This window comes from Galeopterus variegatus, unplaced genomic scaffold (assembly GCF_000696425.1).
Source record: "Galeopterus variegatus unplaced genomic scaffold, G_variegatus-3.0.2 Scaffold590, whole genome shotgun sequence".
Lineage (NCBI taxonomy): Eukaryota > Metazoa > Chordata > Mammalia > Dermoptera > Cynocephalidae > Galeopterus > Galeopterus variegatus.
The window spans coordinates 374,295-402,267 of record NW_007726701.1 but is presented as its reverse complement, the minus strand read 5'-3'; the positions used below and the strand labels follow the sequence as shown (position 1 = coordinate 402,267).

Here is a 27,973-nt window from a genome sequence, read left to right as displayed (position 1 = left end):
AGGTAAAAGAACACAGAGCCAGGAACCATGGAAGGGCTGCAGGCAGGGAGCCCTGCACTGCGCACACATTTGCTTGCAAGCCCTTCACTCTTGTTTTCTCATTTAACTTCTACTGCCACCCCGTGCAGTCAGTATCGCTGTCTCCAGGTGCTAAATGCAGAGCAGGCCAAGTTAAGGCAGTACAGCCCAGTGGTTCAGCATTCCAGTGCAGTGGGACGAATCACACTGTTCACGTCTCCAGATTTGGGGGAGGATAAAAGAGACAACACGTGTAAAGCGCTGAGTTCTATTGTGTAGCAACTCACCACATGATACCTGGCACCGTGGTCACTGCCTGGAGCTACCACCTGGTACACAGAAGAGTCAAAACAGGAACCTGGTCAGTGTGACCCAAGTCCACAATGCAGACGGCACCTGTGCCCGGCCAGGTCGCTGCTCCCTGTACATCTCCCAGCTCCTCAGTGCTTTCTTGGAACCTGAGTGAAGTTAGTGCTTCTGGCACTCCATGGCGTCCCTGACCCAAGGTGGCAGAGCCATATTTATATGATCTCCTGGGGTTCCCCAGCAAGGGGCTTTTGCCAGAAAACCCAGAGAGTGGCAGACAGAGATGGCCTCCTTGTCCTGCCTTTGATGGACTGGTAGGTCTTCCTGGCCCTTCCTGGGACTGACCCCACGCAGAGTGGTCGGCCTCTGGTGGACTGGGACTCCCGGGAGGACCACCTGCAGTGATGACAATGTCTCTCCTTACTGAGCCCTCACTCTGGACTAGGGACCGACTAATAGTCCACATGCTTTATCTCTCAGTAACTCTATCTCACACAACTTTCTCAGCAACTTCAGAGGTGGGCACTAGTTCCCCCATCTTAAAGCTGGAAAATAGAAGCTCAGAGAAGATGAGTAATTTGCCCAAGGCCACACAGTTTGTAAGTGGCAGACAGGACTGGTACCTGGATCTGCCTGACTGCATTTGGCATTGAGACAGGGACCTATCTACCTGCTCAAGGAAGTCAGGGGCCAGTCCCACCCCTACTTCCCATGACTCCTAAGATGCCCTCCTGTTGGCACAGCGACTGCCCGGAATCTGGCAAATGTGTAAATTATCACTTGATACTCAGAGCAACAGAGTCCAACAGTTTTCTCAAAGGGAAGATGGGCTAGGGAAGGGAGAACAGTGCATGCTTCATTCAGAGCTAAAGCTGATGCTCTCTCAGGGCAATGCCGGAAGGAAGGGTTGGAGCCTCTGCTGGGTTGAGGCCACCATGTTTGCTAAGTGTCTAATTGCTTGCAGGAAAAAGAACTGGCAAATGCTAATCCCTGCTTCTGTACATTGCACACTTATCCCATGCTGAGAGCTTTAGACTCAGGATCCTCTTTAGTCTGCACAACCCATCTGTGCAGTGGGCACCACCTTCTCGTGGAAAGTGAGCCTGAGACAGGTGGGTGACTTGCCCAGAGTCAGTGCTAGGAAGAGGCAGGGTCAGAATTTGAACTCTGTCCTGTCTGGCTCCAAAAACAAGCCCCCTTCCCCTACTCTCTGCCCTGGGCAGCTTGCAATGGGATTCCTCGGCAGCTTGTATCCTCCTGGGAGGAGTGGAGGACAGATGGAGTGCCAGGGCAGGTGGGCCTGTGCACCCCTGCAGTCCCCCTTCTCCTCACCCTCTCTGGGGCTGGCTCTGAAGGGCAGTGTCCCTTAGGCCCCTGGGCACGTCTGGCATCACTGGCTCATCCTCCCCAAGATCTGGCACTGGCTCCTCTCTGAGATGTGTCTGCTGCCAGCATCCCAGCCTCTGGGTCCTCAGGCAGAAGCTGAGCGGGGGCAGGAATCAATGCCAAAGAAGGAGCTGGCTGCCGGGGCAGGCCAGAGGCAGCCCCCACCCCACCAGGCCAATACTGCACTCTGCAGGGGGCACTGGGCTGGTCAGGGCAAGAGGTGACCCTGCAGCTGTCAGCACTGGCCAAAAATGGAGAAGTAATGGAAGCTCCACGCTGGCCCTTTCCTAATATAGCTCTGCTTGCAGCTATTTTGGGCCTGGGAGGACACAGGGAATTTTATCAGTTCTGGGACAGTGGCCGGCCTGAGGCTGAGCAGAGCCACTGCCAGGCTCCCTTGGGCCTGGGGCCCCTGGCTTCAGCTTGGCTCCCTGAGTCCTGGCCCTGAGATGACAAGGTCAAGCCAGTTGGGATCCAGGCTCCCCCAGCCGGAGCCCACAGTGGGCAGATCTGGGAAGGTGACAGTTTGGGGGCAGAGGCTGCACCCTCTACAACCTCTCCCTCTCAGGTTTCAGACAGGGCCACTGGCCACAAGGTGTGCCACTGCAGGGAATTTGCATTTAAAGGGTCGTGCTGCAGGCAATACTTCACCTAAAGAACTGATGTTCCAGGAGGCTCGCTCTCAGATGAGAGTGAGGGGCAGGCTCCCTCTGTGCTGCCCGAGCCGGCCTGCCTCAGCTAGGAATTTGCTGCAGCAAGTCTTGGACCCGCACTGTCCCCAAGCCTCCCCACTCCTTTATCCTGGACTCAATGCAGGCCTGAGGGGCCTTTAGGAGTGATCTCTGGGGACTGCGCCAGCCCTCCGAAACCCTGTGCGCCAGGAGGAGTGGCCAGGCCTATCTGACCCTCTCTGGGATAGAGAGCAGGTCCTGGGGGCTGTGGGTAACCCCACCATACTCTGCCCCTATAATCCCGCCATGCACAGCCCCAGCACCACTGCAGTGCCTGCTCAGAGAGCAGAACTCTGGAGCTGCCCCATCAAACAGGGCCAAGTCCAGACCTGCTGTCTAGCAGGGAGGCACCTGTGCCCTGGCTCTTCCCACAGCAGCGACAGCTGGTCTTTTCTCCATCCAGTTTCCTCTCTGGGGTCTATAGCCAGCTTGAGGGATGAGATGGGGGGGACTTATGTACATGGTATGAGTGCCCGCAAAGATGGACACTCTGGCAAAGCTTAGGACACTGGGGCCCCATCAAGGGGGAAACTGCTGTGTTGGCATCTCTGGCCCAAAGCAAGGGTCCCAGAGGTCACAATTCCTGCCTCTGAGTTCTCCCCTCACTCAGTGCAGTTCGGGCTGGTTCTGCTTCCGTAATGGCCAGTCTGAAGATGGTCCTGGCGCTCGAATTCCCCCGGGCAGGAGCCTCCTCTGACCACCCTGTCTTCTTTGCCCTTTCTCTCCTCCCCAGGTGGTAACCAACTCTCCAGCCAAGTTAGTATCGGAGGACAGCACGTGTGTGCGCTTGCGTGCCTATCCCAGCATGCGTCTGTGTGTCCGTCTGGCGTGGATCGTGTGTGCCCCGTCGGCATGTGTACGTGCGTGTGCATGTGTGAGCGGGGGCGCATTTGTGCCCCCGGAGGAGCTTGCATGTGTGTGAAGCTGAAGTGTGGACTGGAGGCGTTTGGGGGTGGGGCAGCTCCGTCTGATGGTTCCAACTTTGGTCCCAATTTCCTGCTGCAGCTGCTTAAGACCCTCAGGCTGGTTCTGGGGGGGATGTGGGGGGTGGAGTGTCGCTCTGCCACTGGGCCTGTGTGAGCCTGAAGACCTTCCTTTCCTGGCGGGACCCCTCAGAAGGGCTGCACCTGGTCTTGCCTTTGCCTGGGGAACACACCCATCTGTTGGAGGGAAGAGCCCCCAATGAGAAGAGGCTGGCAGGCCACACAGCAAGCTGGACTTGAGGGGGCCTGGGCAGCCTGAGCCCAAACCCCCAGGAAGAAGCACATGCACAGAAGCATCCAGAAGAGCAGAACCCAGGCCACCGAGGGATGGCCAGCGGAATGAGCCCCTTCATGGAGGAACCTGGCTCCGAATCCCTGTGGGTGCCCAGGAGGGCTGCTTTTTGCCTTTGGGCATTCTGGACTCAGCTTGAGCTGCTGCTGCCTCTCACACATGGCCCAGCTCCTGTCCCCTTCCCTGAACCCCATGCTGCTAACGCTTTTTGTCTGCCTCCCTGCTGTGTGTGGTGGGAGATCTCTCTGTGCGGACCCTGGGAGGTAGCTCGAGATGGGCGAGGAAAACCTTCTGCACAGGGTTTTGGGAACTGTGCCAAGGATTTTTGCAACCAGACCCAGGCCACCCACAGTTGGGAGGACCTGGGTAGCCTACTTGGATCAGGGCCTCGGCTTTGGGAGATCTCTCTCGACACCCTCCACCACCAGCCCTCACCTTGACCTCCCATGTAACCACCACTTGTTGCCCTTTTCTCCCTCCCCCTCCTGATACCCCCCACCCTGATCCTCACACACCCCTCCCCCAGTACCGACTACCAGGAACGCTTCAACCCCAGCGTGCTGAAAGACTCGGCCCTGTCCACCCACAAGCCCATTGAGGTGAAGGGGCTGGGCGGCAAGGCCACCATCATCCACGCGCAGTACAACACGCCCATCAGCATGTACTCCCAGGACGCCATCATGGACGCCATCGCCGGGCAGGCCCAGGCACAGGGCAGTGATTTCAGTGGGTAAGCGCCTCCCCTCCTCCACCATCGCCCAGCGCCTCTGCCACATGCCAGGGCTCATCGCCTGCAGAGGCCAAGGGGACCAGGTCACTGGGCACCATCAGGACCAGCTTTCCTTCCTCGCCTTGGGCCTCCCGGGAACACAGGCCCTTGGAGGGGAGACAGTCTTCACCAGGGCCTTCCAGAACATGGTGTCCGCTCTTCAGAACCTACCTCATGGTCAACTTAAGGAGAAGGGTGGAGAAATGCAGTATATGGTGGCTCCTCGAAGTGCTTTTCACAGCCTCTGCATCTTCCCAGGCTCCACGAGAGTGCTGGTTTAGAAAGAGACTTCTGCAATCTCTTAACCAGGAGCACATTCTGGAGACCTCCCAGCCATTCTTTGGCAGGGGGAGTTGCCATGTTCTTCCAGGGATGAGAGTTGATTCAAACGCGTGACTGGGTTTCTGGTTTGGGAAGGGGCCCGGGACTAGCCATCCAAGGTGCTGTGGGCAGCCAGTCCCACTGACGGGCTCCTCCCGCCTCCTCCTTGACATGCGCTGCCTAAGGGCAATGGGATTTAAGACATCCTTGGTTCCTGGAAATTGCCCATTGGATAGGGTTGGCAAACTTGAGGGTTGAATAGGGAGAGTCGGCTGAAAATCATTCGTGGATGAAAATGCCAATAGTGCAAACATTAATGGGGACCTCTCTTTCTCTGTCTCTTTCTACCTTTCTCTCTCTCTCTCTCTGTCTCTTTCTGTATCTCTGTCTTCCTCCCTGTCTCTCTTTCTATCTCTCTCTGTCCCTCTGCTGTTTCTCTGTTGTACACACACACACACACACACACACACACACACACACACACACGAGTCCCTTACTACTTTCTACCTGGGAATACCATAGTGCTGACTTACAGAACTGGCTGATTATCTCTCCGGACAACATTTTATCCATAGGTCAGGAAACACAGAAACTCAAGGAAAAACGTCTTAAAAGGACGGCCATACTTTTTTCCAAAGGTAGGAAAGCAGAGTTAATAAGAGGGATAGAGAGGTTAAAAAGTCCCAGAGAACTCCTACAGTATTTGGCCTTTCCAGAGCCCGGCGCTGTGGCCATGGCGTGCACACAGGTAAGAGGGGCAGGCTGCAGAGCACGGGCTCTCCTGTGCTTTCTGGGTCCTGGGGAGCCTGGTGCCCTCTCAGGAATGTAGTACTCCTCTGGGCCGCCAGGGGGCAGAGACCACCTGTCCTGGAGCCCCAAGTCACAAACCGGTCAGGCCCATGGCTGTAGCTCTTTGCAAAATTGTGGACAGTGTTGATGTATCTAATTACATCATTCGAAGCAGAAAATATGATCATGCAAGTTTTAAAACACAACCATTAGCTCATGTGTACCCAGAAAAACAAAGCTGCCTGACTAAGCCCAAGAGCTAACAGGGATTTCCTGCTATCATTTGTTTGCATGTCTGTCCTTAAAAAGTGGTGGCAGTCGCCAAATGGAAAATAATGGAGGAACTGCTCTTCACTAACTTTACATTTTCTGTACCTCGGGAAGACTGCTATCATTTGCTTTTACCACTTAGGGCACCCATGATTTTTGGAGCACAAAGCGCTATTGATTGACCTGGACTTATCGAAATGCCCTTCCCACCCCCTCCTGTTCCTCTGCTCCCTGCCCCCTTCCCTCAGCCCTCCCTTTCTTCTCTTCCGTGCCTGGAAAGGCTCATCCTTTCCCCTTCCTTTTAACTCAGCCACGCTGGGCTGCCGCTGCTGCGGTGCCCGAGGGTCTGCTCCTCAGCCATAACGTGCTCCCATTTCTGCTGGTACTTCCCATGTTTCCTTCCTCACTGACCATTTTCTTTTCTCTCTCTCTTCCTCCTTCACCCACCCACTCCCATAACGCATTTCTGATCCTAACCCTGCTCTCTTGTGTGTGTGGCCCCTCTGCCATCGCACGATGGACGCACACTCATGGCTGGGTTTTCCTCTGCTTGGCAGGGCGTCGCCGCTGGCGTAAGTAGACCCCCCAGTGTCTGTCCCATCAGCCATCTGTCTGGTTGCAGGATGTGAGTGGGTTTGGAGGGATGTGTCTGCAGACCAGTGGTCAGCTCACGTGCTCTGTCTGTGTTCTTTCTCACACCCACTTTACAGCCAAATGACATCCCCTGCAGCCTATACAGGCAGGTACTTGTCTTTTGGGGTTTGCCCCAAATAATGTCACTATGGCCACTGAAATCATAGAGTAATGACACTCACATTGTGGCCCACCCTCCCCAGTTCTCCTTGCCATGCTTTCAGCAGGGTCCCCCCAGCCTTTCCTATCTGTACTGGAACAACATAGACCAGGGTGCTAGAATCCACACTGGGTCACTATTCAGGGCTAGAGGGTAGCAAGGGGGTCTCTTGGAGGCCCCTCCCCAGAATCCTCATGGGAGATGAGTCTTTAGGAGCCAGCACCTGCCAGGATCACTCATGGGAGATGAAAGACGAGTCAAATTTGAGGGCAGTGCACAGTGGAGTAAATGCCAGAGGTGACTTTGATGTTGCGGTGACCATGGAGTCTTCTGTGTGGCAAGAAGAACAAGCCGAGAGCAGCTCCCCAGAGTGGCCTTGGCCCAGGGTCCCAGGACTGTAGGACTGTTCCTCCTCTCTGCATATACTCTCCCTGAGCCTCTGCCTTGAAAGGCACAGTGATTCCCTCATCTGACTCCCAGTCTCTCTCGCAGCAGCAACACGGGTGTTTGCACAGTTTGGTGGGAAATGAAGCCAGCAACGTTGAGTCCCAAGAGATTCATTCCTGGCAGCTTTCTTGAGGCCTCGGGGCTGGGGAAGGCATGGGGGAGCCCTCATGGACACATTTCAGGGAAATGGCAGCAAGCGCCTGCCATCTGCTTTCTGGGTAGCAAAGCCGGGTATAGACAAGCTCAAGGGCCGGGCCTGGGCTTCCATCCATACCTTCCCTCTGCCATGGCACAACTTGCACTCCCGATTTCCCTGCTCTCCTAGCAGGCCAGCAGCCAGGACCAGGGAGGCCTGCTTGTGCCTTCCTATTGCCCCTCTCCCCCAAAGACCTCAGGAGCCCTTGAGACTCTTCCCTGTGCCAGAAATGGCCTCTCTCAGCAAGAGCGAGATCCCACCCTCTTCTTTATTTCCTGAGCAACCACGGGTTCCTCCCTGGCTAGACCCCACAGGGATCTGCTGGTCTTCCTCGTCTGATCCCAACTGCAAGCTTCCAGCTCCTGTAGCTCTCCAGGCCAGGGCAGAGCCTTCAGGGAAGTAGGGGCAGCTCCACCCAAACTTTATCCCCTTTCTACACCTCTGCTCTCAGAGCCCACCCTGAGCCAGATACAGGACCAGTCCTGGGAGACGAGGCCAATTCTCTGTCTGGCTTCTCGCACTGGGGAGATCCTCTCCCAGCTGGCCAGCCCCCTGGGGCAGGAGGATGTTCAGCATGTGTGTCTGTGCTGGGCCATGTCGCCAGGCATGGAGCATCGGGGACTGTGTCAGGCCCTGGTAGGCAGAAGTGGCCTTCCTGAGCCCTCATGACTATGGAGGGCCGGATGGAAAGGACACGGGACTGGGAGCTGGGAAGCCTGAGTTCTAGCTCAACAGAGCCCCTACGTGCCGTAACCTGGAGCTAGTCGGCTGGCCTCTCTGGACCTCAGTTTCAGCATCTGTGAAGGAAGAGGGCTGGGCCAGCAGTCTGTTATTGCTGTGGGCTTCGCCTACGCCCTCCGTGACCTGTGAGAGAGTAGGCTGGGTGGCTTCGACCTTCCAGCCCTACCTGGCAGGGTGCACGGGCACCTGTAAAGCTTCTGAACATTCCCTGCCCTGCTATGTGATCGGCCTGGGAGGCACTGGACCTGAGGGGCTCTGGGGTCTCTTCTGGCTCTGATCTAAGACTTGTTCATTGGGCTAAGAATTCTGAGCACCTACCACATGCCAGACCCTGGGAGTCTAAGGGATGTCACCAGGTCCCCTCAAAAGGCTGCACTGCCCTGGTGCAGAGGACTGGGACCCTCCTGCAGCTCCACTCCCAGCATCCCCAGGCCAGCAACCCCACTGTCCCTGCAGCCACGCCTGGGCCACATGGGCCCTGCTGCCTTGTTTCTCACAGCTCCTTCTAGCTACACCACATGTTTGCGGCTGAGCCCAGATCCCCAAGTCCTCCTCCACGGTGGTCGCACATTGGCACCTCCCTATTTGGACCCAAAGTTGTAAAGAGGGCACTGGATCAATCCTGAGGAAGTCTCTGGGTCACCCAAATGGCCTGTCCTCACCCAGCCCCAAAGTCAGGGCTTGCTCACGGAGCTTGAAATTGCTTCAAGAAGACCCCTTCTCCCTCCTCCTTCCTTAAAGGGGATGCAGCCCCTGGGGCAGGTGCAGCCCATCAAGGCTGGGCCTGGAGTTAGCACTGGGGAGTGGCAGGCAGGAGTCACTGATGTGCTGTGACAACCCTGAGCACTGAGGACCCAGGCCACGCCCGCATCCCAGGTTCTCAGATAGCCACGGGTAGCGGCATAGTGGGTAGAGAACAGGAGGGGCCACCAGTGGGCACAGGTGGCACAAGGGGGACACGGGGCAGGGCGGGAGCCGGGCTGCAGCTGGCCCTCGCCCACAGCCTCTGTCTGCACTGCAGGAGCCTTCCCATTAAAGACCTTGCCGTGGACAGTGCCTCTCCCGTGTACCAGGCTGTGGTTAAGAACCAGAACAAGCCAGAAGACGAGGCTGAGGAGTGGACCCGCCGTTCCTCCAACCTGCAGTCCCGCTCCTTCCGCATCCTGGCCCAGATGACGGGGACGGAATACAGTGAGTGAGGGAGCCGGGGAGGGTCCTCGCAGCCCACAGAAGCAGCCAGGGGAGCTCCAGCTGGGCCCCTCAGGGCGGCTGTGCAGTGATGCAGCCTTCTGCTCCAATCCCTGACTCTGACAGCACGCACAGGCTTGGCATGCTGCTTCCAGGGAAACGACTGCCCAGGGCTGGGATAAGGGGACCTCACAGGCCCCGCCTCTGACTTCTCCCCATAGCCACACCATGTCCTCTCGTGTCCCCCAGCCCTCTACCCGGCATGCAGCCTTTCCTTTCCGCAGTTGACAGGCTGGGGGCAGTAAGTGTTCAGGACCTGGCTGGATCCTGGGGACTCACGGCCACAGAGCTCCAGGGGCTTTTCTTCCTTGTGTTCTCTGTGAGTCCCCCTGACCAGCTCCTTTCTGTCCACAGTGCAAGACCCTGATGAAGAAGCTCTGCGAAGGTCAAGGTAGGTGCCTGCACTCAGGCTCTGTGGCCTTGCCCTCTAACCCCGCCCCTCCCCAGCAGCCCCCAGGCCACATGACTCATGGAAAGAACCTCTCATGTTCATGTATTTGGAAAGACCTGGCCCACAAAGGGCTCCAGCAGATGCTGGCTGGGAGCAACCATCCAGGCTCAGTGAGGTTGGTGCCTGGAGCTGAGTCCCTGTCCCCCAGGCCCAGGCCTCATGAGTAAGAACTCTGGGCTCTCCTGGCTCTGTCCCGGGCAGGGGGCAGGGCTGCTTTGGCCTTGGCTGGGCTGTTGAGAAAGAGGGCATCTCTCCCTGTGAGTCTGAAGGCTGGGCACTGGGAAGCAGGGACGCGGAGGGCCCTGCTGGGCATGAACGCCTCACCCCCGGACTCACCTGTGCAGAGCTACATTGAGGTACCCGTTCTATAAATTGCTCAAAGCACAACAGCTGCTGCTAGGAAGGACAAGCCCTTGGCATGAGGAGAGGCTTGTGCAGGGCTAGGGGTCTCAAGGCATGGTCTCCCTGTCAGTGGCAGGTCTGAGGCCACAGCCACTAACATACCATCCGCAGCTGGTCAGGTGCTCATAGCCCTGGGCATGAGAGAGGCATGTTGCCCTGGAACCTCCTGGAACCCGCAAGGGCCTTCCATGGTGAGGCATGGGGCTCAGTGTGATTGTATGTACACTTCCGGTGGCAAATATGTCATCTGCATGCTCTTGCTGGAACAGTCTGCCTGGGCCAATGCATCCTACAGTGGCCTCTGTGGCGGGGCTGGGGCTAAGAGGCGCTCTCCAACCTTGGCTGAGCCTCCTGTACTTGCTAACCAGCGCGTGGCGGCTACTGGACTCACAGAGAGGACTGTGGGGCCAGCTCGGATTTGATGTGGATTTTATTTTTGAAATTATATTTTTGCAAGTCAAAGTTGCTTCCGCTTTTTCGCCAGTCATAAAAGCCTGAAGTGTGGTCCTCCCAGGCCTGCTAAGGATGGGATGCAGTCCCAGCAACAGTTCTTAACCTCTCAGTGCCTACAATGTGTCCAAGTAGAGTCTGAAATGAGATGATTGATGTAGCTCAAAAGTCCAGATCTGGCTATTTAAGTGCGACCGGGCTCTCAACGTTCCTTCTTCCCGTGCTCGGCTACCTCTACGTGCTGTTGCCATGTTTCTCCCACCGTCCTCTTTGAAGCCACCCACATAGATGCTTTGGTGAGCAATGCGGACTTTCCCAAAGATTTGATAGAGAGCTCCACATCACACACCCTGCAGCGACCAGCAGAAAAATCCCCAGGGTCCTCCCATCAAGAAGTCAGCAGGGGGCCTTTTTCCTCCCTCCCGGGAGACATAGATCCTGCTTTCAGGTCCCTGACACTCCGTTCTGGTTAGTTTATGCTCCTTTTTCCTCCAATATGCAGGGCAGTCATGCTAAGCTAAGAGTGTACCTCATTAACCAGACATCATTAGAAGGGGGCACTACTGGTGGAGGTAGATTACAGAGAATTTTTGTCTTTTCTATCCCTCTGGAATATTTGCAGGCTCTACAACAAAAGGCAGTATTAAGGGTGGTCCCCAGGCCTTGTTTTTTCCCTCCCCTCCTTGCAGAAGTGTCGCTTGAGTCTTGCTCTGCCTGGTCTTGTAGATAAGTGAGGATGGGGGCTAGTCCTGCCCCCAGGGGCCTAGTCCCCCATGAGCTTGGTTCAGCCAGCAGCAAAAGCCAGAGGGTCTTGAGAATTCTGTTGCAGCTTTCAGCGGCTCTCCCCTAGCTACCATAGGGTTTCATCATGGGGAAATCGGGGAAGAAGGCCCAAGAAGAGGCTGCTTCCCTGCACAGACCCTATGTCCCTGTCAGCCCCTCCCTCTGGGGTCTCAGGCCCTGCAGTGGAGGCTTGGGCTACTCAGCAAGCCTCTGGCCAGGACCGGAGGGGGTCCTCTCCCTTTTCCAACTTTAATTTCTGGAGGGTTGTCCTCGTGGGCAGAGCCTCCCATGTCACTGAATCCCAAGCAGCCCATGAGCCCAGGAGTGGGAGTGCAATGGACACAGAAGTTCAGTTCTACCTGTGATTAAAGCCTACAGGAGTGTCTGCGGCCACTGGTCATGTCTGGGGCCCCAAGCTCACCCGAGTAGCCATCTGAGCAGAAGGCAGCATGTTTGTCCCACCCTGGGTCCAGGCTGGTCTGGGATCTTGCACTCCAGGGGTCTGAGCCACACTCCTGTCTGCCCCATGCCCAAGAAGCTGCACTGCAGACCCTGCTGGCCCATCTTGTTGGCTGAGAGCAGTCACCACCTTCTTCACTTTCTCCTCCCAAATTAGCATCACTCCCAGTGAGGATTCTAAGGGGCTCTCACAAAGGCTGAGATTCCACAGAGAGGCTTCCAAGTATCTCACTCCAGCAGAGCCTGAGTTTCCAAGCCTGTGCACGGTGACAGCCTATGCAGTCTCCTACCCGTGCAAAGGTGCTTTTTCCTTCCTGTGCTGCTTGGAAGAGAGTTGGTGGGAATGCTGAGTGAGTAGTGTAAGGTACCAGGCAGGTGCACCAGTGATCTTGAGGGCAGGTGCAAGTCCGCATGTCGGGCAGACCTTGCAAACTCCCCCCTCACCTGTGTCACTGCCCCCACAGAGTCCCAGTGCAGTTCATAGTCCTCCCCTCCTCTCGAGTCCTGGCTCCCAGTGGTGTCTCTGGTGCTGGAAGCACGTAGCTTCCTGCTGAGGCTACAGTGCCCCCCTGCTAGCCAGCCCAAGGCAGAGTCTCATCTCCAGGGTTCCTATCTTTACAGGTGAGGTGGGGGGATGGCCTGGACAGCCCAGGCATCAGCTGTGGGCTTGGCTGCCCTCCCAGGAAAGACCCCCACACCGTAGGAAGCTGTCCAGGCTGGCCTGGACATCAGCCTCCTGCCTGTTCCCATACGGAAGCTACTCTAATAGGTGGAGGTGATGCTGTGGCTCCCCAGCTTCTGTCTGAGGTAGCCGAGTGCGAATCATGCCTCCGTCCCCAAAGCTGAGCCTCTAATCTCACAGAGGTCCCCGCAGGCAGCTTCCTTTGACATCAGGAAGGCATTCCAGGGCCCTGATGGCTCAGAAGGTTGGTCCCTATTGGGCAGCCACGATGGGGGAGGGGGTGGGGCAAGCCTGGCTCTGTCCTAGGCAGGGCTCGAACCGGCGAGGCTTGGGTGGAACCAGCCTGGAGGCTCCCAGTGCCTAACCCAGATGTCGCCTGCCCGCCTGTGGCAGCTGCCAAGTGCAGTTTCTGTGCTTCTCTGATGCCCACCTGGCTAAAGAACTCCACGTCTCTCCTCCTTCCCAAGCGTTAAGGAACAATGCTGGTTTTAGTGAAGAATTCCCAGAGGAGTTGAAGGTGACGGCTGCATCACTCACCCCTCCTCAAACAGTGGAAGAATCCTTCCAAACCCCATCTCCATCGTGCAGCCACCAGGGCTCGCCACTTCCGCCCCTGCCCTCCCACAGCCTTGCCCTGTGCTACCAGGACCCTCCCTCAAATGGGACCTGTAAGGAGGCAGTAACAAACATTGTCACCTGCCGTCTATGGATTTTCAGTCCCCGGTTTTCTGCTACCCTAGCGAGTTTGGAAACCGCAACGGGAGAGCCCAGGACAGCCCAGGGTGTCACCACCTGGGCAGCCCTCCCAGGGGCCCGGGACTGTCTTCCTTTCCCGTGCTCCCCTCCTGCCCCCCGCTTTCAGTGCCAGCCTCTCCTTGCTCTTGTCTTTGGCTAGCTGAGAATTTATAAACAGCTCCAAGCAGAGCAGGCTCATGAGACTCGCCAACTTTCCAGGACTGTCCCTGACTCTGTCACTGAGCACTGATGACAAGCTGTCACCCAGCCACCATGGTCTTGCTAGAGTTGATGATTTATAGGCAAACTGGCTGTGTCTGATTTTGTGCCCCTGTCCTAGCTGGTCTCTAGGGGTGATCACGACTGTTTGTAGCACTATCAGCAGGCTGCGTGTGCCCTGCCACGGGGCCTTTGCTTATGCCGTCTTCACCCCTTCACCCCGACCTCAGAGAGGCAGGTGCGACAAAGGAAGAAGCCTCCTGGCACTTAGATTGTGGTTCTGCCACTGAGTTTCTGTGTGGATTTAGGCCATTCATGGGATGTCTGTGGGCCTCAGTTTCCTCTTGGTATAAGGAAAGTTTGGGCTAGACCAGTGGTTTTCAAATATGTTATCAGTGGGCCCCTTTTGTCAAACAGTCCTACACAGAGACCCAATATGCAGGACTCGAGGGCTAGTGTGCAAGGTGGCCAGGTAATGCAGATGTGGGAAAGTCTGGGGACACGGGAAGCGGTCCCTGCCGACTGTTACTATACAGAAATGTAAGACCAGTACTGCCCCATCTTCCAATCTTTGAAGACCTAAAGTTGATCTTCCTGATTTTTATATTCTGGCAATTCATTTTCTCAACTAAACTTTTTATTTTGAGATCATTGCAAATTCATGTGCAGTTGTAAGAAATAGCACAGATCCCATGAACCCTTTACTGAGTTTCCCTCAGCGGTAGCATCTTGTGACACTATAGCACAATATCACAAGGATGTTGACATTGATATGGTCAAGACACAGAGCGTGCCGTCCCCACAGGTACCTGCCATGTTGCCTTTTTATAGCCACACCTCCTTCCCTCTGGTGCCCACCTCCTCCTTAACCTCCAGCGACCACCAACCTGTTATCTGTTCTCCATGTCTATAGTTTCGTCATTTTCAAGAATGTTATATATATAAAATCATACAGCATGTGACCATCGTAGGATAGGCTTTTTTCAATCAGCATAATTCCCTGGGGATTCATCCGATAGTTCACTCATTCCTTTGTATTGCTGAGTAGCATCCCAGGATATAAATACAGCAATTAATTTTTAAATCAAGTTTTAAACACTGTACAGATTAAACACACTGCATTTGTGGCTAGATGTGGCCCCTGGGCCACCAGTTGGCACCTCCAGTCTGGAGGATGTTAGAGGCCCTTCCAGCCTGGAGGGCCTAGGATTTTGGAGTCTATAGCCCTGGCTTTTCTCGAGTACACTCCCGCCTCCATTTCTACATTTCTGGTTGCTGCTTGCCTGCTCTGTACTGTGTCCTCAGCTAAGCAGGCTGTGGGTTGAGTCCACAGAGGCTGCACTGATGGGAAGTGGTAGAAAGTCCTGGCCCTCTATGTCTGTGACAGTGGCCTTGTGACTATGTGTGTTTGTGTATGTGCATACACGCATGTGCCTGAGCTGTGCTCAGGCCTGGGCAGGCAGGGGCAGTCGGTGGTGCGTTCAGGCTTCTCCGTGGGGACAGTGAAAGATGGCAAGGACAGGGCAGTATATAGAGGTGACAGGTCTGCCCTCACAGGCAATAGGCATTCCTACTTCCTGATGCCCAGCTAGGGGACAGAGACCATGCTAGGCCCACCTATTTGGTTTAGTCCTGAGAGCCTGCAGCCAAAGCAGCCCTGCCCAGCCCTAACCACACAAGCCAGGGAGCCCATTTGCCCAGCCTGCTCTCAAGGCCCACTAGCCAGACCCCTTCTCTGTGGCCCCCCACTCGTTCAAGGCAGGAGTTTCATTCCTTCCATCCTGGCCCCTTGGACTCTGGTCTTGTCCCAAGCCAGGCCTGACCACCTAGAGAGTACCCCATGGATGGCGGAGCTTCTCCCCGCCCACGTCCTCCCTCCCATGCCGTCCGCGCCAGCATCAGACAGGGGAATGGTGGACACATCCCCTAACCCCTTTCTCTCTTTCTCTCTTCTCTCTGTCTCTCTCTCTCTCTCTGCCACAGGGAAAGGTTTGAAACGGAACGTAACGGCCCACGTTTTGCCAAATTGCGCAACTGGCACCATGGCCTTTCGGCCCAAATCCTTAATGTTAAAAGCTAAAAGGCTGCCTGGACTCCCCCCACCCCTGGCAGCTTGGACTTCCTCCCTCCTTCCCCCCACACAGATCTGGCATGTGAGCCCCACGGTGATGCTTGACAATGTGTAGCTGGGCTGGGGGCACCTTTGCTGGCCAGCTGCAGCACTCTGCCCTCTGCCCGCCCCAGAGCTGACGGCCAAGGCCCAGTTCCACATAGCTCTACACCTCTCCCAGCCCCCAGATAGCCCGACCTCTGCCCCCCTGCACAGGGCCTTAGCCATAGACCAGAGAGGATGTGGCCAGGTTTGCGGCCTAACACCCCAGGGCCAAGGGAGATGGAAGGTGGGCCCTGCTCAGTCTCCCACCGCCCTCAGCTCCTGGCCTTGTGCCATCCTGGAACAAGTCACCTGTAGATCAGGATCCTGGGAAGGGGCCAACTCCTTGGCCCTGATGGCTCCCTTGCTGCCCTTTGGAGCCCAGGGCAGCCTGGAACAGGACTCTGCCAAGAAAGTGGAAGCCCCAGGGTAGATGAGGCAGAGACCCTCCCGGCTGTGATGGGATCGGGATGTGCGCCCTCCTCTCTGCACTGTGTGTGCTGGCTCCATAGTTCTCTCTCCTGTACATATGAGCATGCTTGTTATGAAATAAAGAGGATTTGAAGTGAACCAAGCCAAGCCCCCGTCATGCTGTGCCTGTATGCGTCCTGTGCGAGAGGGGCTGGCAAGGGCAGTGTCAGAGACCGAGAGAGGACAGGCATCTACAGAAGAGGGACAGGGAAGTGCCCACCAGGGCCAGGACCCAGCACAGCTCTGCTCACTACTCCTTTCCTACCCCAAGGTCCCTGCACCTGGGCTGCAGAGCCAGCAGGGGAAGATGGCAGGTGGGAACCCACGCCGCGGCCACATGGGCAGCCTTAGCCTCCTACAGGGCAGTGTGGATCGGGGGTCCCCAAAAGCCCGCTGCCTCTCCTCACACACGCAGTTGCAACCTGTAGGCCGAAGCATCATCCCTCCCCATCAGAAAGCACGCTGTGAGGGCCGAGCCCGTGGCGCACTCGGGAGAGTGCAGTGCTGGGAGCGCAGCAGTGCTCCCGCCGCGGGTTCAGATCCTATATAGGGATGACCGGTGTGCTCACAGCGCTCACTGGCTGAGCGCGGTGTGGCCGGTCTCAAAAAGGACAAAAAAAAAAAAAAAAAAAAAAAAAATGCTGTGAGCCCCTCTCCTGGGAAGGGGCTACTTGGGCTCAGTCCTGGTCCAAGAGGTGAGAAGAGGGCTTCGGTAGGCACACCTGGACTATAAGATGTTCCCAGGGGAACTCCATGAGCCGGGGTTGGGGCTCAGGGGAGAGGAGATGGAAGGCAGACCTGGCAACGTCTTGCTCAAGGGGTGGGAGGGCGGGGAAGGCCTCCAACTGGGTCTTGTTCTCAGTCCCCACTCCCCTGTGACCTTGTCCTGGTCCTGAGCATTTAGGAAGGACTAGTCAGGACAGCAGTGGCTGAAAAGATCCTAGCCAGTTGGCAGCTCATGTCCTGCAAGCTGTGAGCCTCTAGCTGGCACCCCACCCATCTGTCCGTCAGCCTGGCCCCCTTGCTTGCAAGGAATCGCAGGCCGAGAACAGAGCAACAGCACTTAGCAGATAAGGGCTGATGCTAAGGCCCAGCTCTCGGGACCCCCTGCCCTGTTCTCACTGCTGCCTGGCCACAGGCTTTTTATCTGTCTCTAGGGACCTTAGAAACCCCACCTGGAAGTGCTGGCCAGGGAGGCTGCTCTCTCATCTCCTCCCACCCTGAGATTCTCCCTAAAGCCCCCCTCCGGCTTATTCCACGTCGACCTTCCACCTCTTCCTGCCTCCAGTAGTCTGACAGAAGGGCCAGAGCAGGGCCAGGTAGGCATCATCCTAGCTGGGGGACCCATGGGGAGGTGGTAGGAAAGGGGGAAACCTGCCTGGACACCTGCCTTCATCTAGGCATCCTGGAGCACACTTGTATTTGGCTGATTTTTTACTGAGGCCTTGCAAGGCCCAAGGGTGGGTTGTGGGGCAGAGGGCTGCCAGACAGAGAGAGCTCCTGGGCAGTGGGTGTCCTGAGGCTGACAGAGGGCCAGAGCCAAGCATTCAGAGTTGGTGGGCTCTCAGACCCCCATCCCCAGCCCATAGCGCATCAGAGCCCTCTTGTAGCCACCTGGTTGAAGCCCTAGAAGGCTTGTAATTGCTTTCCAGTCTGTTTGGTGCCTTCCTGGCTACCCCAAGCCTCTGTGTGGAAGCACCTTGGGTGGCTCCAGGCCAGGGAACCATGTAAAGCCCTCGGTGTAAGCAGGAGAGATGTCCCCATTCAGCATCCATGTCTGTGGGCGTTGGTTGAGGCACCTGGCTGCTGTGGGTGCTAAAGGAATCAGAAAGGGCCAATGTGGCTGTGAGCACCATGCAAAGTTGATCATGTGGGGTCTGAGGCCAGGGAGTGTCCCTCCAACTGAAGGATCAGAGAAGGCTTCTGGGAAGAAGAGGTCAGTGCATTTTATCTTCAGGAATGGTTCGGATTGGGGTGTGTGCGGATAGGGAAGCCTGGACAGGCACTGTAAGCAGAAGGAGGAGAGGTGCTGATGAGAAGAAGGGTGTCCCAGACCCCGAATGAATCACCCTGGCTGGAAAGTAGGGAATGCTGAGGATGTACTGGTCAGTGGTGGTCCGGATCGAAGCCCCCAGGCTACAGGATTTTGAATGTATTCTGAAGTCCAGAGTGGAACTAGGAAAAGTTGCAGGGTATCATTGGCATAGACCACGATGTCAACGTGGGCCCTGGAGTTGCACGGCGTGTAGCACTGCTGCAAAGTGACATGGCCAGGGCTCCTCTGAGAGGCAGTCACTAGTCCACAAGATGGTATGTAGACTAGGTGGGTTCAGCGTGAACAATTTCAAGACCAACCACCTGACCAATATTCTGTCACCATTCAATCAACAGTTCTTCATACTCCACTTCTTAACTAACACAGTTAATTAAGATAGTTAATTAGCATCATTACCCCAGTAATGGCAACCAAGCCCTTCAGCACCATGCACACTAGTCACAACACCACCAGCACCAACAGTTCCGACCTGAGCCTGGTGAACATAAACCCCAAGACCCAACACCATCATCAATACCATCCCCATCCTTTCCAGACATAATATCATTGTCATCAAATGCCACCATTCCCACCACCAATGGCTACCACAACAGGTAAGGGCACAGGGTTGGTACGCTCCACCTGGATGCTGACCAGGTGTAGGGAAGAGACGAGCTGAAAAGGGGACATCGCCAGGCTGTGGTTCTCCTTCTGGCCACACCCTCCCCCATGCAGCCATGAGCATTTGAGTCTAGTTTGGTTTGGTTTGGTTTGGTTTGGTTTTTTTCTTAGATGTTTAAAGTGAATTATGGCCAAGGCAGGAGGTAACTGTAGAATCCTAGACGAGGCTGGGGTGATTCCAAAGGCACTGTCTTTAGGACTGAAGCCAGGGCTAAGTAAATTCTCTGCAGTGCTTGCTCTCTGATGTCCCCTTTTGGGGGTTTCTGGGAGCTCATGGAACTTCAGGCAGGAGCTAACCTGGACCAAGAACCTGAGATCCTCCAGGATGCCCTCAGATGCCTCCTCAACCTTCCCTCAGCCCTGGCTGCTTGGTGTCTGCAGACAGAGGTCCTAGATAGGACGCCACTCAGCAAGAACACCAAGCAGCAGGCTCAGGTGCATGCTGTGTGTACCTAGTACTGATCTTCGTCCTGGCCCTGTGGTCGATGGTGAAGTGTCCTAGGAAACAATCTAGCTCTAACATCATCCAGCTCTAACATCATCCCCTGGAATCCAGGGTTCTTTGGGGCCTGTGGCTGGAGAGAGCAGCAGGTAAGCTGGTCTGACAGTGAATTGGAGCAAAGGATACAGGCAACACCAATTCCTATTTGTCCTGCGGAATACTGTCCCCAGCCCAAACATTTTCATCACTCCTGTCCTGTGCAGTGTCCTTGGCAACCAGGAGTCCCCTGGAAGCACAGGATAGGGCCAGGGAGAGGCAGATCAAGGAGACAAGTGTCCTATGTCAGCCTGGGCCTTCCCAGGCCGTCCCTGACCAGGCTGTGAGGAGGGTCTGAGCAGCCAGCTCAGCGCTATGGCTTTAGGGCCTGCAGCTACTTCTCTGAGACAGCCACATCACAGGCATGGCTTCTAGAAGCAAGGTTCTTTCACAGAGTGTGGGCAAGTGACCTCATGGAAGAGCCAGGGCCAGACACCGCTGCCTGCCTGCGAGCTGGGCTGCCCAAGGCCTCCTCTCTGACCACTAAGCCAGGAAGGCCTGGGCAGGATGAGGCCACTGCCCTTGCCCATCCCAGATGCTTCCCACACGGTCATGGAGGAGAATGGTGCTCCCTCCCGTGGGGCTGTCAACCCACGCCTCTGCAGCTCTGTTCCTGCTTCATCCTCTTGCACTTTTTCTGCCATAAGTCTCGCTGGGTGGAGGAGAACAATGGGGCGGTGCTTTGGTAAACAGCTCACAGCCACTTGCACTCCCATCCAGGCAAACTTCTCCAGTACCTTGCTACTTCAAGTGTGGTCCATGGGCCAGCAGCATCAGCGTCTCCTGGGAGCTTGTTAGAAACGGTAGACTCTCAGCCCCACCCCACACCTACTCAATCAGAAGCTGCATTTTAACAAGATTTGTGTGCACATGAAAGTTTGAGAAGTGTTGTAATGATTAGGGCTCGAGCTTTTCTCTCCCACTGGCAGCTGTGTGATGTTTTGCTAGAGACGCAATCTCTCTGGACTTCAGATTCTTCTCTTTAAAATGATGTTGAGGCCGGCCCGGTGGTGCACTGCTACAGTGCGCCACTTGGGAGCGCGGTGGCGCTCCCACCAAGGGTTCGGATCCCACATACAGACCGGCGGCTCACTGGCTGAGCGAGGTGCGGGCGCAACACTGAGGGTTGCGATCCCGTTGCCAGTCCTGGTCCGGTATGGGCGCAACACTGAGGGTTGCGATCCATTGCCGGTCACGGAAAAAGACAAAAAAGGAAATAAAATAAAATAAAATGATGTTGAAAGGATCAAATGGGGTCATGGGGTATTCTATGGGCTTATATTGAGGCTTATACTATGGTAAGCACTCAGTAGAGGGAAGCATTGTTTTCTAATTATTTCTAATAAGAATAGTGCCTTTTCTCGGGGAGAGATTCTACTTGGCTGATCACAAGAAGTTTCTTTCTTCCTCTGCGAGGTACTAGTATCTTCAAACAAAAATGACCCTCAGTCATTTTGTTCTAGGACCTCGAGCGATTTATTTTCTGTTTCCATTTCCTCATCCATTAAATGGAGCGGATAAAATCCACATCAGAAGGCTGTTGTGAGGAACTAGAGATACAATGCCTGGCCCGTAGCATAAGGCAGTGAATGAATTACATAGTATGGGGGGGAGTTATTCCCACCTGCAGGAGTCACATTTATCCTGTTGCTGTTGTTGCAAATACAAGTGCAAATCAAAGCGCGAAGAATGTGCATTTCTTTGCTCTCCTATAATTTAATTTTTATTCTCTGCCCCATTTCTCAGGTAACAGAATTCTAATCCCATCCACCCAGGCTCTGACAGCTCTTGTCTTCCTGCAAAGGTTCTGGGGAGGAGGTGTTTACAGAATGCCAAGATGCTCGGGGTGGGGGCGTGTGGGTACCTGGTCCTTGGCCATGGTCCACCTGTGCTGGCATCTTCTGGGATATCCCCATCACATCTGGTCACGCTGGTCTGCTCCAGCACAGTGATCACCTCTCTTGTTCCCAGTTACAGGGCCTTTCACGTATGCAGGTGCTCAGGGCCATGTCACTCTTGGGTGTTTGCCAAACCCCCTATGACCTCCAGGCCACATGGTGGCATAGAGATCTTTGGACTGTGTCAGGTCTGCCTGGTCCCTCACTGTGGGCATGGGGAACACTGGGGTCCTGCCACTTCCAAGGGGTTTACCCTGACAGGGGGCACAGGGGCCTCTATCCTTGAATACCCCATCCGCTTCTGGTCCTGATAACCTTGATGCCTGGCATGGTGGCTTTCATCCATCTCCCAGACATCCTGTTCATGCCCAGAGTCCTTCAGAGCCTAAAGCCCGGGTTCCCACAACTCCAGAGCCCAAGCCCTTGACACTCAAGTATCTTGTCTCTGCTTTATTGGCCGAATCATCCCTCCCAAAGTCGATGCGTGCCCCTGACAGAATGCAGAAGGACAGAAGAAAAAGGAAAGCAGGATAGGGGAAGACCCTGGGTTGATCATTCAATCTACTCTTCTACCGCACTGTTTTGCTGAGAATGAGAATTAGGAAGTACAGAAAAATTACTGTGGAGGGGAGAATCCCTCCAGGGTTGAGAATGTTTTTTGATGTTCTCAGGCCCTCCCTGTGGTCTGAGTTTTTTTTTCCCTGGATCCTGGAGGTGCTCCTTCTCTGGGCCTGGAGGACATGCCTTCTGGAGGATCCCGCTCTGTTTGCTGTAGGAGGGCACCTTCCACCAGCCCACCTCCCTGCGGCCACGTGCCCCCATGCAGAGGTCTCCAGGCTCCCTTGACCTATTGTCTTTTTCGGTCCCGCCTTATCAGCACCCCTATTGAGCATGCTCCAGTGTGCACCAGCCAGGCCACCACCCCGCTGCTGCCTGCTTCTGCCCAGCCGCCCGCTGCTGCCTCTCCCAGCATGGCCACTGCCCATGCTGCCACCGCCTCTGCCACAGCCCCTGCTTCCAGCCCTGCGGACAGTCCCAGGTAATTGGCCCATAGGTGCTCTCCCTGACTGCGGGAAAGGGAGGCAGGAAAGGCCCCAGCCTGAGTCCATCTGCCAGCAGCTGTGTGATTCGAACCCGAAGGGCAGCACTGCTCAGTGCATAGTGTGAAGGGAAGCTGAAGATGTGTTTCAGAGGCGTGCACCGCCTGTGGCTGAGAACAGAGGCAGGGACTTTGCCTGGCCCCCCAGGGGCACGCACACACACAGAGTTAGGTAACAGAAGGATTGTGTAGGAAGTCCTAGTTCCTGGAACTCAAATTAGGGAGAATGAAAATTGTCCCTGTGGGCTGGGGAAATCGAGGACGGCTCCATGGAGGAGGGAGCATTGAGCTGGGCACTCTCTCTTCTACTCTCTCTTCTCTTGATGGAGAAGCATGTTAACTCCAGGGGCACCCATTGTCATGGGATTTAAATCTCTGCTCCATGACTTACTGTCTGTAACCTTTAGAGAGTGACTTAACCTCTCTGAACCTCAGTTTCCTCATCTGTTAAGATGTTTAACACCATATGTATATTTATAGGGTCGAGAGAGAAAAAAATGTACATAAAACATGTAGCATGTAAAAAGGGCACAAGTACTTCGAGTTCCTGCACCCCACCCAGCCCTCCTGGACACCCAGCAAGGTAGAGACCTAAGGCAGGGGGAGGTGCAGGAGGCTGGACAGGCCACTCTGGAGCAGCCAGGTAGTGCAACAGGTTGGGCTGGCCCAGCTCTCTTCCTGGGTTTCCTGGAACTATAAGTTGGCATTTGGGGTCAGAGCCTGGCTTCTCCAGCCTCCCATGCTCCCTACCCCAGGCTTTTGCTGGGGAGGACATGCCGCTCTGGGTCAGGGTGCATAGGTCCATGGTGCAGCCTGAGGTGGGACTGATTTAGGCAAAGTGGCCTATCTGCTTTCCCCTACCCCCAGACTTCACAATGACCCACGTGGTACCAAGCCTGGCCTTTCTCCAGCCCAACTCGAACCTCTGGGGTGAGCATGGCCCTGGGCCTCCAGGAGTTGTTTTATCGCAGTGGGATTTAGCAAGCTGCTTCCCTTCTCCACTCCAGAATCTCTTTGCATAATGGCCTTGCTTCCTGCACAAAAAAGAAACTTTGAAGAGTGTAAGAGATGTCCCTGTTGTTGAGGGGGAAGAAGCTTCCCAGTTTGGACGGGGGAGGTCTAAATACTGGGGTCCCATGGGCAGTATAGCCTCACACCTAGGTCCCCAGCCCTGCTCACGGGCAGGCTCCAGCATCAGGCTCCAGGCCTTCATGTCCTGGGCCTGCCCACCACATAGCTCCTGGAGCCTTTGACGCCCTCAGCAGGGTGAGTCCTCTTTCCCTTTGCCTTGCCAAGACAGTAGGGGTCTGGGTGGAACTTGGAGAGGGGCCCAGAGGGCACTGGGCTAGGGCAGAAGGGATCAGCGGTCACACTCTGAGCCCAGCTGCTCCCCTCCTTGCAAATGCGCTAAGATGGAGCTCGAGCTAGGGGGACCCATGGGAGGCAAATGCACACACCAGCCTCTCATCGGAGCATGGCTTCAGAATTCTCACCAGATGGGCCGAGCCCGTGGCGCGCTGGCTGAGCGCGGTGCGGCCAGTCTCAAAAAGGACAAAAAAAAAAAAGAATTCTCACCAGATGTAGGAGGCCTCTGCTTCCTCTCCCAACACCAGTCCCTAGCACAAGACCCATAGCCCCTGGCATGCTGGCAAAGCGTCCTTCACTGGTGGGAGAGTCTGGGTCAGACCCACTGACCCCTGCCCTGTTCCAGTCACAGTGGAAGCTGGGCACTCGATGAACGCTGTCTGTCCCTTTTCCATCTAGGCCCCTACTCCACAGGTCTTAGCATGGGGATCTACCCAGGGAAGGGCAGGCAGGCCCAGGGAGGGGGGACAATGGCCTCATTCAATCAGAACCTTGGCAAGTTGACAGGGCAAGTCTTCACAGCCCCAGGTCTGGGACACTGGCTCTTTGAGGCTCATTTTACCTCTGCCTTGTCTGGAGCCACCCCACCGGCCCCTCTGGATCCACTCAGGAGCTTGGTGGCAGGTTCCTATCCCAGGGCCACCTCCCTCCCAGAGACCTAGAGGGGAGGGCACTCCCTCATCCTACAACTCTGCCCAGCAGGGACGGGCAGACCCTAGAGGCCCATGAGGAACAGGTGGAAAGAAAGCAGGATGCCATGGGCTGGGGGTGGGGGCACAGGCAGTGTATTTCCAGGGGCTCACTTCTCTAACACCCCCATCAATGGCCCATTTGCCCTGGGTGTGGTCATGTGGTCCCCTCTGGGATCTGAGAGATACAAAAGGCCATGCAGGGAGACACCAGAGAGGTGTTCTGTAAGGTGTTCATTAGTTTTCAATGAAGAAAAAGATTTCACAAACAAATGAAATTGGGAAACACAGGGTCAGACAAGATGAAACAGGCTGCTGAACCCCAGGAGTTCTTGGAGCTTTCAGCTCTCCCAGAGGAGAGGCCAAGTACAGCATTTCCTGAGGGCAATGAACGAGGACACTTTTTTCCCCACCTCTTTGGTTCCTGGGCCACAGGTAGGAAAGGCTGCTGTAGGCCTCTCCCAGCTAAGCCAGTGGGAAGAGGGCAACAGGAATTCTATACGGAAGAGATGTTCAGTGTGTGTGTATGCGTGTGTGTTGCGGGGAGCTGTTGGGGCCTCCTGCCTTCCCATGAGCCCTCCCTGGGGCATTCTTGCCCAGAAACATGAGACTCTGCTACTCCCTTCTGCAACAATAGAAAGTGGAGGATGCCAGGTGGTCTGAGACTGTGAGGTGCCCCAGAAGGTTGCGGGGTGGGGTTGCTCTGACCACCTCCATCTCTCTCCTCTCTCTTGCCTCTGCCCCCATCAGTCCCATGGAAGCAATGGGTTTGCTGTGCGTCCTCCTGTCTCTCTAGTGGCTTTCCTCCCTCTCTCCAAAAGCGGTGGCACTAGCCACCCAAGCAGCATGTTCCTCCCCTCGAAGTGCCCCTTGGTCTTTCCTTCACAGCCTCTGGCAGTTCCCCAGGGATGCCTCTGTCAGGTCTCCTCCTCCCAGAGGCTCCTGAAGATTGGGGAGCCAACCTGCCATGGCTGCAGGCCCCAGGGCCGAGTTGGAGCTGTCCTTCTTGCTGTAACTCTTCCCCACTTGGTTCCAGGCCCCAGGCCTCTGCCCACAGCTCTGCAGCGACCACCTCTCCAGCACCCACCGCCCATACCAGCTACAGTGAAGGCCCATCTGTCCCTTCATCCAAGCCCCGGGTTGTCACCACTGCCAGCATCCGGCCTTCTGTCTACCAGCCAGGTGAGAGGCAGAGTAGGAGGGGAGGCTACCTAGGCTGGGCATGAGTTCTGGGAGTCGGAAGAGCAAGGGGTCTGCTCATCCCAGAAGGATGGTGGTCAGCAAGGCCCTACCAGCAAGGCTCAGCCCTCTTTCCCCCCAGTTGTGAGCCAGAATCCTAGGGAGCCTGCATCTGGCCTTGAGCCAGACAGGGACAGAGCCTCTTAGCTCTTAGGAAGGAGACATTCCTGTCTGGAGAGTTCCAGGCTCGAGGTGAGGGAAGAGAGGGATCAGAGGGGAGAAACTGTTCCTACATGAGTGTGGGTCCAGCTCAAGCTGGAGTTACAGGCACCTATAACAAAAACAGCTGGGCTTTGGACAGACCTACTGCATCCTGGTGGGACCCTGGGCAAGCTGCTCGACCTATCTGGTCTTTGATTTCTTCGGCTGAGACAGGATAGCCTGAGGCATGGGGAGCACATATGAAATAGAGGGGCCAGCTCAGGGCCAGCAGAGGCAGAACTCACTGGTTGTCTGTTCCATCTCTCTGAGCCTCATTCTCATCAGTGCCCAGAGGCCCCTTGCAGGGATGAGGGCTCAGCCCCATGTCCCCGACTTTCCTAGGCAGAGTTGGGCCTGCTTCCCTGAGCCCAGGGGATAATTCTCAGACTGGCATACAGCCCACCTCCCCCTGCCAGCCTTTGCTCAAGGATCCCGAAGGCTCTGTAGCAGGTATTTTCCCAGGTTGGGGGATGGTCCTGTGTGCCCTGGTCTATAGGACATGCCCACAGGAGGGCTCCCAGAATCCAGTCCCTGAGTCTGATCATCATCCCCTCTGACCTCCATGAGGGCAGGACTATAGTGGATTTTCTCCACTGTATGCACTGGCCTCAGGCCTGGCACAGAGGAGACGCTCAGCACAGGCTTGGAGAGTGAAGGAGCAAATGAATGCTCAGATGCTGGTGAGGAGCACGGGGCGGGGGGGCTGTGAGCTGTGCAGTCTGTACTCTGGCGGCTGCACACACAGGGGCAGTGGGTCACAGGGTTCTCAGAGTGGTCCTTTGGTGCCTATTCCACGGGTGAGTGAGGGAGGATGTTAGGTGGGCACACCCTTGTCATTTACAGCATGATACTTTCAACATATGTATCTTTAAGCCACTTTGAACTTAGGGAAGCAATAATGATTTTCCATTTACAAACATTTCTTTCCCCTCAAAGTTATTACACACATACAAATTTTTAATAGACTTCACTTTTTAGAGCAGTTTTAGGTTTACAGCAAGATAGAGCATAAGGGCCAGTGCGTGGCTCACTCGGGAGTGTGGTGCTGATAACACCAAGGCCACGGGTTCGGATCACGTATAGGGATGGCCGGTTTGCTCACTGGGTGAGCGTGGTGCTGACAACACCAAGCCAAGGATTAAGATCCCCTTACCGGTCATATTTTATTTTTAAAAAATAGAGCGGAAAATAGAGATTTCCCATATATCTCCCTCCCTCCCTGTCCCCATGCACAGCCTGTCCGTTTATCAACATCCATCCAGAGACGCAGAGACGCGCGCACACCATTTTTACATATGGTAAAGCTGATGCAGCGAGGAAATTAACGACCTGTTTGGGAACGAGGTAGATAATCCTCAGGGAGAGGGTGGGGGACAGAGAAGGCTTCTCTGTGTCATGCAGGAGTCTGAGTTGGCCAAGACGCCACGGGGCAGAAGAAGTCTAAGTCTGCTCAGCACGCCCTGTTAAGGCACAGTGAGAGACCCCAGGGGGTTCTTTCTCTGTGGCTGGAGCTCAGGGGACATAAGACGAGGACTGAGTCAGGAAGGGCCTGGCTTTGGGGAGCTGGGACCTGAGGCGCAGGGCCGACCCCGCGCTTGCCGAGTGAGGGCGGTCGAAGCGGCTCCGGCCTGGGACGGCCTCCCGCGCCGGCCGCGGGCGCCTGCGGCAGGGACCTGCGCTCTCCAAGGCCTGAGTTGCTCATTTGGCAGACGGGGGCGATCCTACGTACACCTGTGTTCTGGGGGTGCAATGCAGTGCCTGGCACACAGAGGGGGGCTTCTCTGTCCCTTCAGGGGCCAGGACAGAAAGTTCTGCGGTTAAAACTGCACGGGGCGGGATGGAGAACGACCGCGGATGGGGAGGACGGAGGCGGCCGCCCCGCGAACACTGGGACTTCGGGACGGAGGCCGGACGGAGTCTGGCGGCGACGCGGGCGTGGACGGGCGGCCTGGTCGCGGCGCGATAAAAGGCATTTCCGTCCCGTCCGGGGCGGGCCCTTCCGGCACCTTCCGGGGCGGCCCCGCGCTTCGGCGTCGTCGCAGGCCCGCCAGGGGGCGGCCGGGCTCCGGGGCGCGCGCCGCCGGCCCGCCCTGCGTCCCTTCCCTCCGCCTCCCCGGCCCGGGCCCAGGCGGGC

General features: G+C 56.0%; 1 protein-coding gene across 8 annotated transcripts in view; it reads left to right on the top strand.

Moving 5' to 3' along the window:
• Nucleotides 1–27,973, top strand: part of LDB3 (LIM domain binding 3) — a 60,833-nt gene that overhangs the window by 14,057 nt on the left and 18,803 nt on the right. The window contains exons 4-10 of one of the 8 annotated variants that reach the window (XM_008570308.1): nucleotides 3,175–3,197; nucleotides 4,243–4,446; nucleotides 6,423–6,437; nucleotides 9,064–9,233; nucleotides 9,645–9,681; nucleotides 22,124–22,285; nucleotides 25,436–25,581. In XM_008570308.1, coding sequence (XP_008568530.1) covers nucleotides 3,175–3,197; nucleotides 4,243–4,446; nucleotides 6,423–6,437; nucleotides 9,064–9,233; nucleotides 9,645–9,681; nucleotides 22,124–22,285; nucleotides 25,436–25,581 — 757 coding nt within the window. Of the gene's footprint in view, nucleotides 1–3,174; nucleotides 3,198–4,242; nucleotides 4,447–6,422; nucleotides 6,438–9,063; nucleotides 9,234–9,644; nucleotides 9,682–15,454; nucleotides 16,194–22,123; nucleotides 22,286–25,435; nucleotides 25,582–27,973 lie in introns of those variants that run through there. The other 7 variants (XM_008570309.1, XM_008570312.1, XM_008570315.1 and 4 more) reach the window with 7 other exon arrangements.